General features: G+C 46.3%; 1 protein-coding gene across 2 annotated transcripts; it reads left to right on the top strand.

Moving 5' to 3' along the window:
• Nucleotides 1–9351: 9351 nt before the first annotated feature.
• On the top strand, nucleotides 9352–12725 carry LOC123058913 (integrin-linked protein kinase 1). Of its 2 annotated transcripts, XM_044481583.1 has the most exons (12): nucleotides 9352–10137; nucleotides 10236–10310; nucleotides 10417–10521; nucleotides 10626–10711; nucleotides 10804–10924; nucleotides 11026–11105; nucleotides 11261–11323; nucleotides 11481–11602; nucleotides 11681–11766; nucleotides 11921–12030; nucleotides 12148–12276; nucleotides 12392–12725. In XM_044481583.1, exons 1-12 carry the CDS (start codon nucleotides 9667–9669, stop codon nucleotides 12396–12398), a joined length of 1455 nt encoding a protein of 484 aa, XP_044337518.1. In that variant the 5' UTR covers nucleotides 9352–9666; the 3' UTR covers nucleotides 12399–12725. The 2 variants fall into 2 exon arrangements, with proteins under 2 accessions (XP_044337518.1, XP_044337519.1); XM_044481584.1 differs by lacking the exon at nucleotides 11261–11323.
• Nucleotides 12726–15126: the final 2401 nt, after the last annotated feature.

Genomic DNA, 15126 nt, shown 5'->3' with positions numbered 1-15126 from the left:
TTGCGGGTTAAATTCACGAAACAGAAAGGGGTATCTGCAAATGTTCAAAAGTTGTCTGGCTTGATTCAGCTGGCGCCACTTGTGTGTGTGATTGGCTCAGAACTAAACTTGCACATTTTGAACAAGTTTTAGGACTAAATAATGCGTATTTGCAAGTTATAGGACTAACCATCACATCCTAAACAAGTTTTAGGCCCTCCAATGCTTTTACCTCGATGCACGTACTGATGCGCGCCCACCCGAAATCACGGTCAAGCAAACCAGTTGCAACGGCAAAGCCGCACATGCGATTGCTTCTGGTTCTGGGCACCGCTTGACTTATTTCTTTATTTTTAAGAAAATGTACCGCCCCAGGTTCATTATTAACGAAGCTTCAGAGTTTCTCTGTATTACTTTCTCCGTTTTAAATTACTCGTCTCAGAAATGAATATATCTAGAACTAAAATACATTTAGATACATCGATACCTGCGATAAGTAATTTGGAACGGAGGAAGTACCTCTGTAATGGTGCAGGTCGAACACGAAGAAGACGAAGTCTAGAGGATGTGCCTCTTGAATTAACTACCGTCGACGTCCGCGGCGAGACGCACGCCGGAAAGCGCACGCGCACCACGTACGCACTACGCCGCTTGTCAGTGTGCCCTGTGCCGTGGTCAACGTCCCAAGCCAAGAGGACACCGATCGATCCATGCATGTGCCGACAAGCTACGGCGACGCGGTGATACGCCGCTAAAATACGCATTCCACACCATTGCTTTCGGGAACGGTATGTCAAGACTCTATTAACGGTACACCATTGCTTTCAGGCTAACCTCGATTAACGTTGCGGGCAACTTGCTGTCGGGCCCCGTTCCGGTCTCCCTCCGGTCGTTTCCGGCCGCCAACTTCACCGGTAACCGAGGGCTCTGCGGTGAACCTTTACGATACTGCGAGCGGAGACAGGGAGGGGACGACGGCGCCGCCGTCGGTGTTGCGGTCGGGTTCGTCGTGGGGTTCGTGGTGGCCTTCTACTTCCCGCGATCGTTCGTCTTGTGTGGGAAGCTGCAGCCTTGCATGTTTCGCGAATGATCCAATTTTCTTATAGTTTTTGCATATGTCTATCGCTCTCCGGCTGTGGTTGAAGTGGAACGAACCACTTGAAGCAACATTGCTAGTCTACATTAACTTTTACGGTTATGACATTTTTTCCATGAGCAGACAGGCATCATGTTTCTGTCTGCGGTCTGCATCACCATCAGTCAGACAGTCACAGGGCAGGTTTATTTCGAACTGGCCGTCATGCATGGTGTCTGGCATTTCTCAAGTCCAGCATAATCTGTCCCCTTTTTTTTTTTGCGGGGGAGCATAAGCTGTCCTTGTGATAACAATCTAACCTGTTACTGCTTTTGGATGCAGGCAATAATCTAACTGAAACAGCAGGAAAAAGAAAACCAAATGCTAACTTCTGATGTATGCGCACTTGACTGAAATCAAGGTGAAGCAAAGCAGTTGAAACGGCAAAGCGGCGCACGCGATCGATTGCTTCCGGTTCTGGGCACTGCTTGACTCGTTTCTTTATGTTTGATTTGATTGATTCGTTACTGAAACTTGAGAGTTTCTGCACCACCCGTGAGGGCACTACTGTCTGCTGTACTACTCCCTTCATTCCACAATGTAATGCTTTCTCTATTCCCGTGCTTTAACTTTGACCGTAAATTTAACTGCCAAGGCCGATTGCGGCGGGAGCAAAAATTATGTCGGTGAATTCATATTCGAAAGAAGTTTTTAAGTATGTAACTTTTTCTCCCGCCGCAGTCGGTCTCGTATGTTAAATTTATGATCAAAGTTCGACCTCGAAAAATGTGGGAACACTATATTTTGAAATGGATGGAGTACCACGTACAGTACAGTACCGTACCTTTGAGCTGAGGACGGGCCTCTCGAAATAACTGCCACGGACGCGCCCTGGTTCCATCGCTGCCGAGTGCTGACCAGTGACTTGGTCAGAGATGGAACGTTGAAGCGAGAGGGCCATCTTGAGCTGCATGGGTACCGATAGCGAGGCCATCGATCCACATCCGCCGCGAGACGCACGCCGGAAAGGGCGCGCGCACCACGTACGCACTACGCCACTCGCTGGCAGCGGGCGTCGTGGTCAACCTCCCAAGCCAGGAGGATACCGATCGATCCGTGTGCCGACGACCGGGGGATCGCTAGCTTGTGTAGTACTTTCTCCCGTCTTACGTATAAGATTTGACTAAAGTCAAGCCTCGTAAAATTTGACCAACTTTATAAAAAAATACCAACATTCATAATTTAAAATCAATATCAATAGATGTGTCATGACTTAAAGTTTCATATTATATAACTTTAGCATGACAGATGTTAATATTTTTTCATATAAATACGAAGTTTGACTTCAGAGAATTCTAATATGCAGAGTAAAAAGGACCGAAGGGGATATACGTAGCTAGCGTTCGTGATCCAAGACCAGAAGCTACGGCTACGCGGTGATGCGCGGGCATCTCCATCGCAAAGCGCCTAATTCCTAATCAGACGCTTAATTGGTACTTCATTCATTTCAAAATAAGTGACTCAACTTTGTATTAAAGTTAGTACAAAGTTAAATCACTTATTTTGGGACGGAGGAAATAATAAAAAAGGATTTCTCACCTAGCGCCTGGGCTTGGAGTCCATGCATGCAACGCTTAGCATACGAGCGCTACACGCAGAAAAATGAATTGACAACTCGACTAGCGCCAGACGACTCTTGTGGCATCGATGCTAACCAAATTTCGAGAATTGGACAGAATTAGCGGGAAACGGCTAGGATTCTAAGCCTGGCGCCTGGCGTTAGCGCCTGCATTGTAGATGCCCTAAAGTCCGCATTCCACGTCGTTGCTTTCCGTTGTCAAGGACTATCACAATAGCTAAATGTAAGTCGCCTCAAAATAGAATTTGGATCCGTCGATTTTTCTAAAAGGAGGCAACCGCCGGAGGGAATGAAGAAGCAATCACCACTCGTCGGAGAAGCTACTCCATGATCTATCTTAGGGTGCAATCTACCCCCATGATCTTTCTTAGGGGTGTTAGGGTGGCAGTACAGGTCCGTCGGAAAAGATGGATCATGGCCAAGTTAGAGGGATGGCCGAGAGGGCGGCAGCACAGCGGTGGGCGGTTGTTCGGGGAGGGTGGGGCGACGAGCTTGGCGCGGAAGCGCCGCCGGGCGTGGTCGGCAGCAACAGATGGTTAGGCCAACGGTGGCTCGGCGGTTCAAATGAAGAAGATTAGCAGGAAGTCTAGCGGAAGATTGAAGAAAAGGATCTGACCCTTCATTTCACATCTGACGGCTTGAAACAATCGACTAAACCAAAAAAAATCAGGCGATTTACATCTGGCTAGTCCCGGGGACTACTTGGTTGCGTGCATCAACCCAACCAGGTCCTGGTGGCGCAAATTTGGTTTGTTTGATTGTATGGGTTGCATCAATTCACTATTAGGGAAAACCTTATACACATCATTTTTTTTGACTGGTTATACACATCATTTTAGCAGTAGCGCTAGACAAAACAGGGCGCTACTACTACTTAGTAGTAGCGTTTTTAAATAAACCTTGCTACTGCTACTACTTTAGCAGTAGCGTGTTCCGCGAAACCGCGCTGTTGCTATATTTGTATTGGGCGCAAATGGCTAGCCCCACTTAGCAGTAGCGCGTACCACTGACCAGCGCTACTGCTACGGCCCGTAGCAGTAGCGCGTTGAAACGCCCTACTACTTACTTACCTTATCCTAGAGCGGTTCACCATGCACACTCATTCCCTCTCACTCGCTCTCGCCTGCGCCGAACTTTTACGTCGTCCGCCGCTGCCGCCGCGCTGCTCCTCGCCGAGGTACTCCCTCCTCCCTCCTTCCCCCTCCTCCTCCGGCCGCCCTCCTCCCACTGCCCCTCTCCCTCCTCCTCCGGCCGCCCCCTCCCCCTCCTCCCCCCGCCCCTCCCTCCTTCGATCCCACCGGCCTCCTGCCCCTCCTCCTCTCTCCTCCTCCCTTCCCCTCCTCCCTCCATCTTTTTTTTCTGTTTTTCACTGTAGTTTTTTACTATTGTATAATGTAATTTTTTTACTGTTTTTATTAAGTGTTTAAAATAATTAGTAAGTAAATTAATAAACTAGTTGAACTAATTTAGTTTTAGTAAGAACTAGTTGAATTAATAGAACTAATGTATTTTTAGTAAGAAAATTATTATAACTAGTTGAACTAGTTTATTTTTAGAAAGAACTAGTTTATTTCTATTTATAGTAAGTTTATATTTAGTAAGAACTAGTTGAATTAATAGAACTAATTGAACATGTCACATTTGTTGTTATTTTTTTAGCTTAAGCAATTATTCTCGCATCGATGTCGTTCGCTAGGGTTTTAGTTGTATTAGTGATGTTATATGTATGATACTATTCGGGATGTATTAGTGACAACTTATGGGGTTTTTGTTTTTGCAGAAATCAAGGAGCCCCTCCATCATCCCCGCCGTCGTCCCCGTCACCAACCCCCTCCGACCTCGAGGTGAGACCAGCCAAATCTCCATGTCAATATGAGTCCTATAAGATATGATATAGATAAAAACATGTATATCTTGTGTTGCTCAAATAAGATATGTGGTTGCCCAAGTGGCCGGTCATGTTCATGTTACACCTCCGAGTGGCCTATGTTTTGCCGGAGTGTTGATTAATTTTCGTTTCGGCAAATTTCAGGTGCTCGATATGTCCTGTTTTAGCAAAGGTCATGCCGGAATTTTTCATGAATTTTGGCATGACTTGTGCTAGAATATGTAGGAAATATCGAGTGGACTGTATTTTCTAGAAAGATAATTAAACAATATTTTGGGTTGACTTTAAGTCTGTCGAGGCCGGAGAATCCCGACTGTTGTCGTGGGGTGTAATGCACTAAGGGAACAAGAAAAGACTCGACAGATCGATAGTCAACCCGCGATGAATAATAATGATTTAATTTGGGTTTTTTAGTACATATATTTAATTGTACAAGTTTTATATTTGTATGAACATAGGAAATGTCGTACTCGGACGACGAAAGTCTCCCGGGGGAGTGCGACTGGTGCCACGACGACCGGGGTTTCTGCGACAGGCCTCACCTGGACGAAGCTCGGCGCTTCAACATTAAGCTCGAGGAGGCCTTCGATTGTGATACGGTAAGCTACGACGCAAAATGTTTTTTTGTAATTAAGCTCGACTTCTACTACTTCAACGTGTAATTTTCGTCTTTTACAATTCGACTAGCTTATCCCATGCCATGCAAGACGCTATGTCTTGGAGAGGATGGGTTTTGAAGATCATGAGAGGAATGAAAACAAAGAAAATTAACATAAGGACCCATCATGGTATGAATCTTGAGGTAAATCTATACAATTCTGAGAGCGTATCCTTTTTTGGTTACCCGAGTTGGGAAGCACTTTGCAAGATGTATGATTTTCAAGAGGGTATGTTTGTCACCATGGATCTTGGTGATCCTGACATCGACCAAGACAATTTGGACATTTGGGTCCTTATTAATACGCTTCCAATTCTATCGCTATGTGAGTTTCTCAAACATAGTTATTAACTAATTTATACTGTTCATTTCAAAATAGTTGACAATTTATTTCCATTGACAGCTTATTTTCATTGTTCAAACAATGTGCGGAATATGGTAGACAGAATCTACTATACCGATGGCTCTGAGTTAACTTATCAGGAGAAAAATCATCTGGCCGCATTTTATAATATCTATAATAAAACTCCTCCACATTATGGTCAATACGTGCCACTAGTGCACGTGTTGAACTACGGTAACATCCATGGAGATGCCATGGTAAGATTTTTTTACTATTACGACATCCATGCATCTTTTGCATAAATTCTTTTAAAACTTAACTACATTGCTAATTGCGAAGTTATTACTATGTTTTTTAACAGAAAATCTCGGATGATTGTGTGCCTCATCTGATGTATCAGAATGGCCGCCTTCATGTTTTGAACATACAGCCAGGTCGTCCTACGAATCTCACCTGTCCATACTGGATTTCTAAAACCGGTGAACACATGATAATCAAAGAATAGAAAAATGTATGGACAGTCGTAAGAAGGTTCTTCGAAGCAACATTGTGCGAAAGGCAAGAATTGAAGACAGGATAATCTCCATTCTCCATAATGGAGAGTCAGGGGCTATCTTGTTTTATGCTATTTTACCTAAGAGAATACAGTAGGTCTTAAGAGAATGTAGTAGGTCCTAAGAGGTATAATGTTTATTATGTGGTACAATGTGTTAGAGTTGATGATGAGGAGTAGTTGTGATTATGACTAGTGACCAACTTGTTATGTGATGTCTCATTGATGAAAACGATGATCATGAGGAGGTGTTATATGACAATGATGTATTATGATGATAAGTTGTTAATGATATGATGATGATGATGATGATGTTGATGATATTTATTATATCATTGGATGAAAGAACAATATGATGTAATAACTCATTATGATGTAAAAGACAATCTCTAAATTGCTGTTGTATGAAAACTTGTATAAAGGTGTATGAATGCAACATGAAATAAAAAAGAAATAAAATATGGAATAATAGTAGTAGCGCAGGCTGGTAGAAGCGCTACTATTAATTACCAGTAGCGCTGCTTGGGGAAAGCGCTACTACTAAGTCGATATAGCAGTAGCGTGGGTTGACCCACGCTACTGCTAACCTTTAGCTGTAGCGCCGTACCAGTAGCGCTTCCACCCGCGCTACTGATAGGCCTAAAACCCGCGCTGCCGCTAGGCTTTTCCCTAGTAGTGATTTCCTTGTTTCTTGCCCACGCAAACCTTGAAGCACTTCTAGGTTAGGCTAAGCGGGAATAGTTGATTCGACTGTTTTTCGGGAGCCAATCTCTGGCGACCGGCGAGCCATGTGTGGCTCTCGCCTACATGCCTAGGGAAGCCTGGGAAACAAATGTCTCATTTTGAATCTGACTTAACTCCCACCCCTCTATCGCCTCACTGTCGGAACACATTCACACATCATTCTCTCATCCTTCATTCGGTGTCTTTGATGGCCTCTCCAACTCCACGGTGCCCCGGTCACATTTCCACTGACCCCGAGAACCACAACCACTGGGTCGATGCTTGGCAGCGGGAGGCGTTGACCATAGTTAGTTGCTTAGGGCTCTGAAGGTCCCATCCCCCTTTTGCACCAGGCCACGGTCCACGGCCATCGACCACCCATCCATGTTCAATTCTCGTACCTACAGCGCTCGGCAGTTCTTTCATGGCGGCGGCGTGGATGGGTTTTGCAGGTGCAAGCACAACGGCTTTGGCCGAGGTGGGGATTCTCACTCCCCCGTGAGGGTTTTCTTCCCTCACCCTGGCCCAATCCTGTGGTACCCCGGCCATTGTGGCCAATATGTCGGTTGTTGTAGTCGATACGGTGAATGCGCCAACGGTGATGACTACCATGGCAATGGTAGGGTCATCAGTTGCAGTCGTCGGCACATTCATGGCGGCCTAGGTGTTGTTGCCGCAAAGGTTTGGACTATCGACATATGTTCCACCTCCACGTCCACCTCCGGCAGCACCCACTCCAGCGCAGGCGGTAAGTACAGAACTCTCTTCCACAAATTTGATTTTTGGGGCGGTTCGGGTTTCTTGGCAGTTGCTTCGATTCAATTTGATTCACCCCTAGTCGATTCGATCCAAGCGGTGATGAATGTCATAAGTATACCATTGTTCCTATCATCAACGCCTCAACGCCATGCGCTAGACCCTCTCCAGTTTTGTTGCGGCACGCCAGTCGCCCGCCGAGGACTTTCGCTGCGCAGGCTCCCGCACCCATTGATCAGGTTGGGTGTTCGGGTTACCCGAATAATTTGGGTTGGGTAATTCGGGTTTTTTAAATTTCAGGTTTTCAAAACTAACACCCGAAATTTGACCCAAAAAAAGGCCAAAAATCTGGGCACCCAAAAATCCGGGTTCAGGTTTTCCCGATTTACCCGAATAGACTGTTGTGTCCACTTCCTAGTAGAAAAGGGCAGCGCAGTAGGCTACGCTAGAAGCCAAGACGAGGTCGCCGGTGATATTCGTGCACGCTTTAGGCTGCTAGGGGAACCAGAGGAAAGGTTGCCATCAAAGAAGGTCGAGACGGTGACGGCATCTGCGGTGTTCAAGAAGGTTTGCGCTTGTATGAGCGGTAACATGTAGAAGCAGACAAATGGGAGAGGAGCTGGCGCAACCCAGCGACAGTGAGCCACATGGGTAGGTACCCTACGCCGGAGAGCTTGATGTCGACAAGGAGTACGACCTAGTGGCGGCGATAGCCTCAGGCGCCTAGGCGGCGAGTCATGGTGGGGAAGATGACGACTCAAGGCTGGATTGATGGGAATGGGTGGGGGTCGCGAGATCAACTACATTGGCGGCTGGATCGATGGAATGGTGGGGGTCAAGACTGTATGGTTGGTCAAGGACACATGATTATTGTGCTAGGCTTGTGCTAGACTAAAAGGAGGCGTGATTTTTCTACTGTGCTATTTCGAGCTATTCGGGTACTTTTGATACCATGGTTAATAACCCAAGTTTTCTGAATAAATTTCGGGTTTTTAGAGTTGATACTTGGAATGGTTATCAGGTTTTTCGGGTTCGGGGTTTGGGTTTCATGCCCAGGCTGACCCGCTGATCCATCGCTAGTCCTCGCCCCAATTGTCGTGGACGGGTGGGAAGAAGTTGCCCCGAGAAATGCCTCATCGCCTCCTTCACTGGAGTCTGGCCGGGCTTCGCCAGCGGCACCTCAGGCGGCGGTGAGACGTGGGAGAAGAGAGGAGGAAGGCGGCAACGCAAGGCAGTGGCGGAGACAGGGGGCCTACCCCCCCCCCCCCCCCCCCCCCTAACACCATGATTTGCATGTAATTTCCTGAACATTTGCAAAATTAGTAATAATTTGCTGCTAAAAATCTATTTTTCAACACTTTGGCCCTCCCCAGCCTGTTTTAGTAGCACTTGGCCTCCCTGATACATATTTTCTGGCTCCGCCACTGACGCAAGGCAGGGGATCGGCCCCCCGTGTTTTCAGAGGAGGGCGACGCAGGGGTTACTTCGTCGGCTCCAAAGAACATTCATCCTAGTTCCATATATTTTTGTCCCCTTTTTTCTGCTTATTAATTTTGTCACAATTGCAGGCTGGAATTAGACCATAGCTCGAAAGAGACACCGGTAGCTTTCCTACTCGGTTCTGACTACCACCATTCCCCGACAGCGACGGTTAGCACTCCCGCTCCCCAACGGCAGTTTAAAAACACGCGCCAAAAAGGCTCCATCCATCCCATGCTTCCTTCCCGCGCTAACTTTAACAACTTCCTTGGCCTCCTCCGGGAAGCAAGGCCTTCCGTCCACTCCACCCTTCCCCCACCTCCCGTCTTCTCATCCCATCTCCTCCTCTCCTCCTCCACTTCTTCCCTCCTCATTCTGCGCCCCACCCCAGCCCACCACCGCCGAAGCTCTCTCCATCTCCGCGGGGCTCTCCGGCGCACCCCCTCGTGCCTCGGGGACCCCAATCCGCCGCCGACACCACGATCGATCCATCCATCCATCACACCTGCCTAGATCTCCCGGACGCACCTGCTCGTGACTCTCGCCTGAGCAGCTAGCTTGGCAGCTCGCTTGATGGAGGAGGAGCTGAGCCAAATGGAGCCCGGCACCAAGGTGACGCTGCAGCGGCAGGCGTCGTCGGGGTCCCTGACGCAGGGCCCGTCGGGGGAGCTCCGGCGGCAGACGTCGCTGGAGTCGTCCCCCCGCTCGGGGCGCGGCGGGAACCGGCACCTGTTCGGGCGGCAGTCGTCCATGGACCCCAACCGGCGGCGCGGCCGGAGCCAGAGCCCCGTGGGCTCCCAGGCCGACCAGGACCTCGCCGTGCCGGACAACCTCGATTCCACCATGCAGCTGCTCTTCCTCGCCTGCCAGGGCGACGCGCCCGGCGTCGAGGCGCTGCTCCACGGCGGCGTCGACGTCAACAGCATCAACCTCGACGGCCGCACCGCGCTGCACGTCGCTGCCTGCGAGGGCCAGCGCGAGGTCGTCAGCGTGCTGCTCGACTGGCAGGCCAACATCGACGCCCGCGACCGATGGGGCAGCACGGTCAGTCATCATCCACCATTCGACCCACGTAATTTTTTTCATTTCATTGGCATCAGATGATCGATGTCTCACCGGTTTCTCTGATCATGTATATGCAGGCGGTGGCCGATTCCAAGTGTTACGGCCACATGGACATCTACGATCTTCTGAAATCTCATGGTGGAAAGGCCCCGGTATATATCTGTCTTTCCATCACATCAACTGTCTCTTTGATTTGTATGATCGATGGATTCATGGTTCATGTGCTGGTCTCTGTCTTTGAACGTCTGTAATTTGCAGAGAAACAGGAGGACGCCGATGATGGTGTCGAACCCCGGGGAGATACCGGAGTACGAGTTGAACCCCGGCGAGCTCCAGTTCCGGAAAGGGGACGAAGTGCTCAAGGTAGTGCAATTTGTTTTTCTTTCCATTTTCTTTTTAGATAACAGAAATATCATGAAGCTAGTGAAAAAATAAGAGGGGAAATTAACGGTGTGCGTGTCGAACAGGGCACGTACCAAGTTGCAAAATGGAACGGAACCAAGGTCTCCGTTAAAATAGTCGACAGAGAAACCTACTCCGATCAGGAAGCCATGTGAGATGCAGATCCCAATCCTCAATTCTTCACCCTAAAGAGCCCAACCAATTTATTTATCTGACAATCATGTTTTTTTTCATTTGTTACAGAAACTCTTTCAGGCATGAGCTGACGGTATTCGAGAAGGTCCGGCACCCGAATGTCGTCCAGTTCATCGGAGCCGTCACGCAGAACATACCCATGATGATTGTTTCTGAATACCATGCAAATGTATTAAGAATCTCAAAATTAGACTGTTACTTAAGCCATTATCTAGCTTACATACCTATATCCTTGGATGGACTAAGTCATGCAGTTATTCTGAAACACAGGCTGATTTAGGAAGCCTTATTCAGAGGAAAGGAAGGCTGAATGGCCACAAGGTGCTGAGATATGCCCTTGACATTGCCAGGTATATCTACTGATCCCAAGAGAAGATCAATCTTTGAAAACTGAAACATGTGTCATATTGTTCTTCATTCGACAAAAGACGAGGCTCCATGCCGAAATGTGCATCAGTGCTAATGATCTTATTTGTCTTCGCTGCGGCTGACTCTGGATGTTCAGGGGCATGACTTATCTGCATCAGTGCAAGCCAGACCCCATCATCCACTGCGACCTAAAGCCAAAGTAAGATGAGGAAATGAAGCAACCTGGTCTTTTGTCTGTTCTCTTGCTTGCATTTGCTTGGAAGCGTAAATACGCCGCGCATATTCTGTTAATGCAACAAAATAAATTTGTCATGGTTGTGCCGTACTTTACTATTTGAATCTTGGTAAGGTGCCAGAAATATCTTCCTGGATAATGGAGGCCTAATGAAGGTCGGAGGGTTCGGGCTGATGAGGCTGTCCAAGATGGCTCCTGACAAGGTGAAACTGATGAACCACGAGGCCATCGTCCACACCTCCAGTAAGCCCACTCTCAGCAACAAAATATAAACGAGGATCATTTCGCTGACAAACTCAATCGCGCTCTTCTGTAACCTAGGTTACTACACTGCGCCTGAGATGCACAGAAACGAGGTGTTTGACATGAGCGTCGACGCGTACGCATTCGGCTTCATCCTTTACGAGGTCAGTACAGCTTTCTGTTCCATGTGCGGGTACTCTGCGATGTGCACAAAGCAGAGCAGAGAACATTACCGGCTGGGTTTCAGACTTGATAACTTAATCGTCCCTATGATCATCAACTCTGATCTCTTTTGGTCTGACTGGATGTGATCGTCAGATGGTTGAAGGACTGCCCAACATGGAATCCACAACCGTCATAGCCCGATGCGAGGGGATGCGGCCGTCGCTGAAGAACAAGCTCAAGGGGTACCCTTCAGACTTCAAAGGGTGAGTTATCTTGTGAATATGAAAACACCTTTTAAGTTCACTAGACCAGAACCAGCACCACAATGAGCCAGAAACCCCTGTTCTTCTACCCTGGGTGCATGCAAAAATGCGATGCAGGCTGATCGAGGAGTGCTGGGAGACGCACCCGATGGCGCGGCCGACCTTCTCGGAGATGATCGTCCGGCTGGACAAGATCTACGCGCACTGCATGAAGCACGGGGCCTGGAAGGAGTCGCTCAAGATCTGGTCAGTATCCCGGCGACTTGAGCGTTTCAGGCTCAACATCCGAAAAAGGACGGTATTACTACTGTCCGGTTATCTGAACACTGAATGATTTTGCTCTCTGCGTTTTGTCCGGCAGGAAATGACACGGGCAGGTCTCTGTGTACGTACGTAGGCGAACGCGTACCACGTCCCTGTGTACGTACGTCGCTTCTTCTCTGGGTACTGATGGAGCTGGAGGATCGCCGTATCCACGTCCCTGTCATACATACTGTAAAAGATATCTGAGAGATGACACAACATGTATACAGTATACGGTCTTTTTTTAATTTTTGCTGCTGTACTGTCGAACAAAGAGTCTGAATACAACAATGATGCTCTACCGTAGAAGCTAGGATATATCATGATGTATGTTTATGCTGTCACTGTCTTGAGAAATATGGCTTTCGTTATCATGTGACTGGCGTGACTAATTGCTACCCATGGTTGGGTTGTTTGTGTGATTTTTTGCCATGTGATGTTTGGTGACTCGAATCCGTCACATGTAGGTTGTGAACTTTGAACCGATCACCGAAGAACTGTTCCCACGTATTTTGAATGGGAGAATAGTTGTATGTTTTCCACTTACAAAACATAGGATACCTAATGCGCCTCGATGCGCTAGTTCATCCTAATTAGGGCTGGACCAAAACCTCATAGCTTGCGAGCTTAACGAGCCCTCGATAATTCGGCTCGTTAAGCTCATAGCTCGCTTCTTAATGAACAAAATCAATTATCGATTTCAGCTCGTTAAGCTCGATAGTAACAACACATTACATATTTTTGTCTTATATGACACAATTTTCATAGCACCTCAGCCCATTTGTTTAATATATAATCTACATAGGAGACAACAAACTAGTGCATTTCTTTTTGTAGTCACCATCTTCCTTCTTAAAAACCACACCTATACACTCATCTTGTAGACCGTAACACATCGGAATCTATTAATAAGCGCTCACGAGCTTAACGAGCCTCAAACGAACCGAGCTGAGGAGGGTTTTCTGCTTGTTAAGCTTAACGAGCTTAATGAGCCGAGTCTTGGAGCATCTCCAGCCGTTGGCACCCCCAAGAACATCATCGAACCAAAAAAGTTGGTGTCTTGGGGGTCATCCGGCGAAATCCGGCGAAATAAAGAGGGCATCTTTCCAGTCACACCCCACCCCAAGCAAAAGTTTGTGAGGAGAATGATTAAGTGGGCAAGGAAAAAAGACATGTGGTGAGACATGATTCGCCGAAACTTGTGTCGGCGCCCCCAAGAGACCCCCAGCGCGTCGGGTTTCACATGGGTTTGCCGGCGCTATTTTGACGTCCTAGGGGACGTTGGGGGCGTGGATGGGCCGTTTTTCGGTGAAAAGTGCCGTCCGAGTCTAAAACCGAGCCTAAAAAGGTGTCCTGGGGACGTCCTGGGGAGGCTAATGGAGATGCTCTTAACGAACACGAGCTTAACGAGCCAATCAGCTTATTAGTCCACCCCTATTCCTAATGAGTATCAAGCCCGTAATGAGGGGGTTTTAGGAGGTAAGTGTAATTTTCACGGAAAAGTTCAAAACGAATCTTAAACTTGTAAACGAAAGCTAAATCAAATCCTTAACTTCCAATTCCTAAAATCAGCACACCAAACTTTCTGATCCCGGACTATTTTGAACCTTGAAAGTGTTTAGCTGGTATTTGCTGACGTGCTAAGTCACATCGGGCTGGCCCATTAGCGCAGTCGCTTGCGAGCCTGGTCTGTTCTATTTATTCATTTTCTTTGTTTTTCATTGGTTTTTTGGCTTTCCTTTTCCCTTTGTTGCACTTTACCTTTTCACTGGTTTTTCTTTCTTCATCATACATTTTATTTTCTGTTGTGTCTTTCTTGATTTTATTTGTAGTTTTTTCTTTTTCTTTTTCTTTTTGTTTATTTGCCGGTTTTAATCGGTTTTATTATTTACAACTGTTTAAAAAATCAGACGATTTATCGCTAATCGGTGGGTAAACAATAAGATTATGCCATACCTTTTTTATTTATCGTTTGGACTAATTTATCGCTTTGACAAGCGATTTATCAGGGTTATATCGATAAATCATGCCCATTTTCTAGCACTATGTGTGCAAGAACTATGTTTATTTGTCTTTTGCAGACCTTGTTATGTAACATGAACATCTGTTTTGTTTGTAATTGTACAAGGATTCAAAGACAAAGAATAAACCTAACACTTTTGTCCAATTTTTTTGTTGAATATAGCATATTTTAGTGCTGAAAACCTGAGATTTGTAAAAAAATGGCCGATTAATAGTCAACCGATAAAATCGATTAATCGTCCAATTTCCAATTAATCTCTAATCCCAAGTCGACCGAGACGCTGGCGATAAGCGATATCCTCAATATTGTTATTTACACATGTCTATTTTTCCTCAATGCACAATGTACATTTTTAATGAACACATGAAACATTTTTTGATATAATTTGAGCATTTTTTAAATAAAATATGTACATTTTTAAAAAAATACATGTTTTCAACATTTTTAAATACACAGTAACATTTTACAATCTCTAAATGAGAATAAACATTTTATAAAACTACACGAACATTTGTTTACATTTTTTAAACATTTTAAAAATTGTATAACCCTTTTTTCAGTTACATGATGGTACGTGTATTCTTCTAAGGGTGACACATTTTTTACATTACGCAAAAATTATTTTTACATCCTATACCCTTTTTTGGATATCTCACAAACACATTTTGAAACTTGTGAACTTTTTTTGTATGTACGGAATATATTGTTGAATCACACATTCTCATTTTAACATTTCACATACAGTTTTTAAAACTCATGAAAAAAATTCG

Source organism: Triticum aestivum, chromosome 3A (assembly GCF_018294505.1).
Source record: "Triticum aestivum cultivar Chinese Spring chromosome 3A, IWGSC CS RefSeq v2.1, whole genome shotgun sequence".
Lineage (NCBI taxonomy): Eukaryota > Viridiplantae > Streptophyta > Magnoliopsida > Poales > Poaceae > Triticum > Triticum aestivum.
Note: the sequence above shows the minus strand (reverse complement) of the source record. Positions and strands in the feature narration are given on the sequence as shown.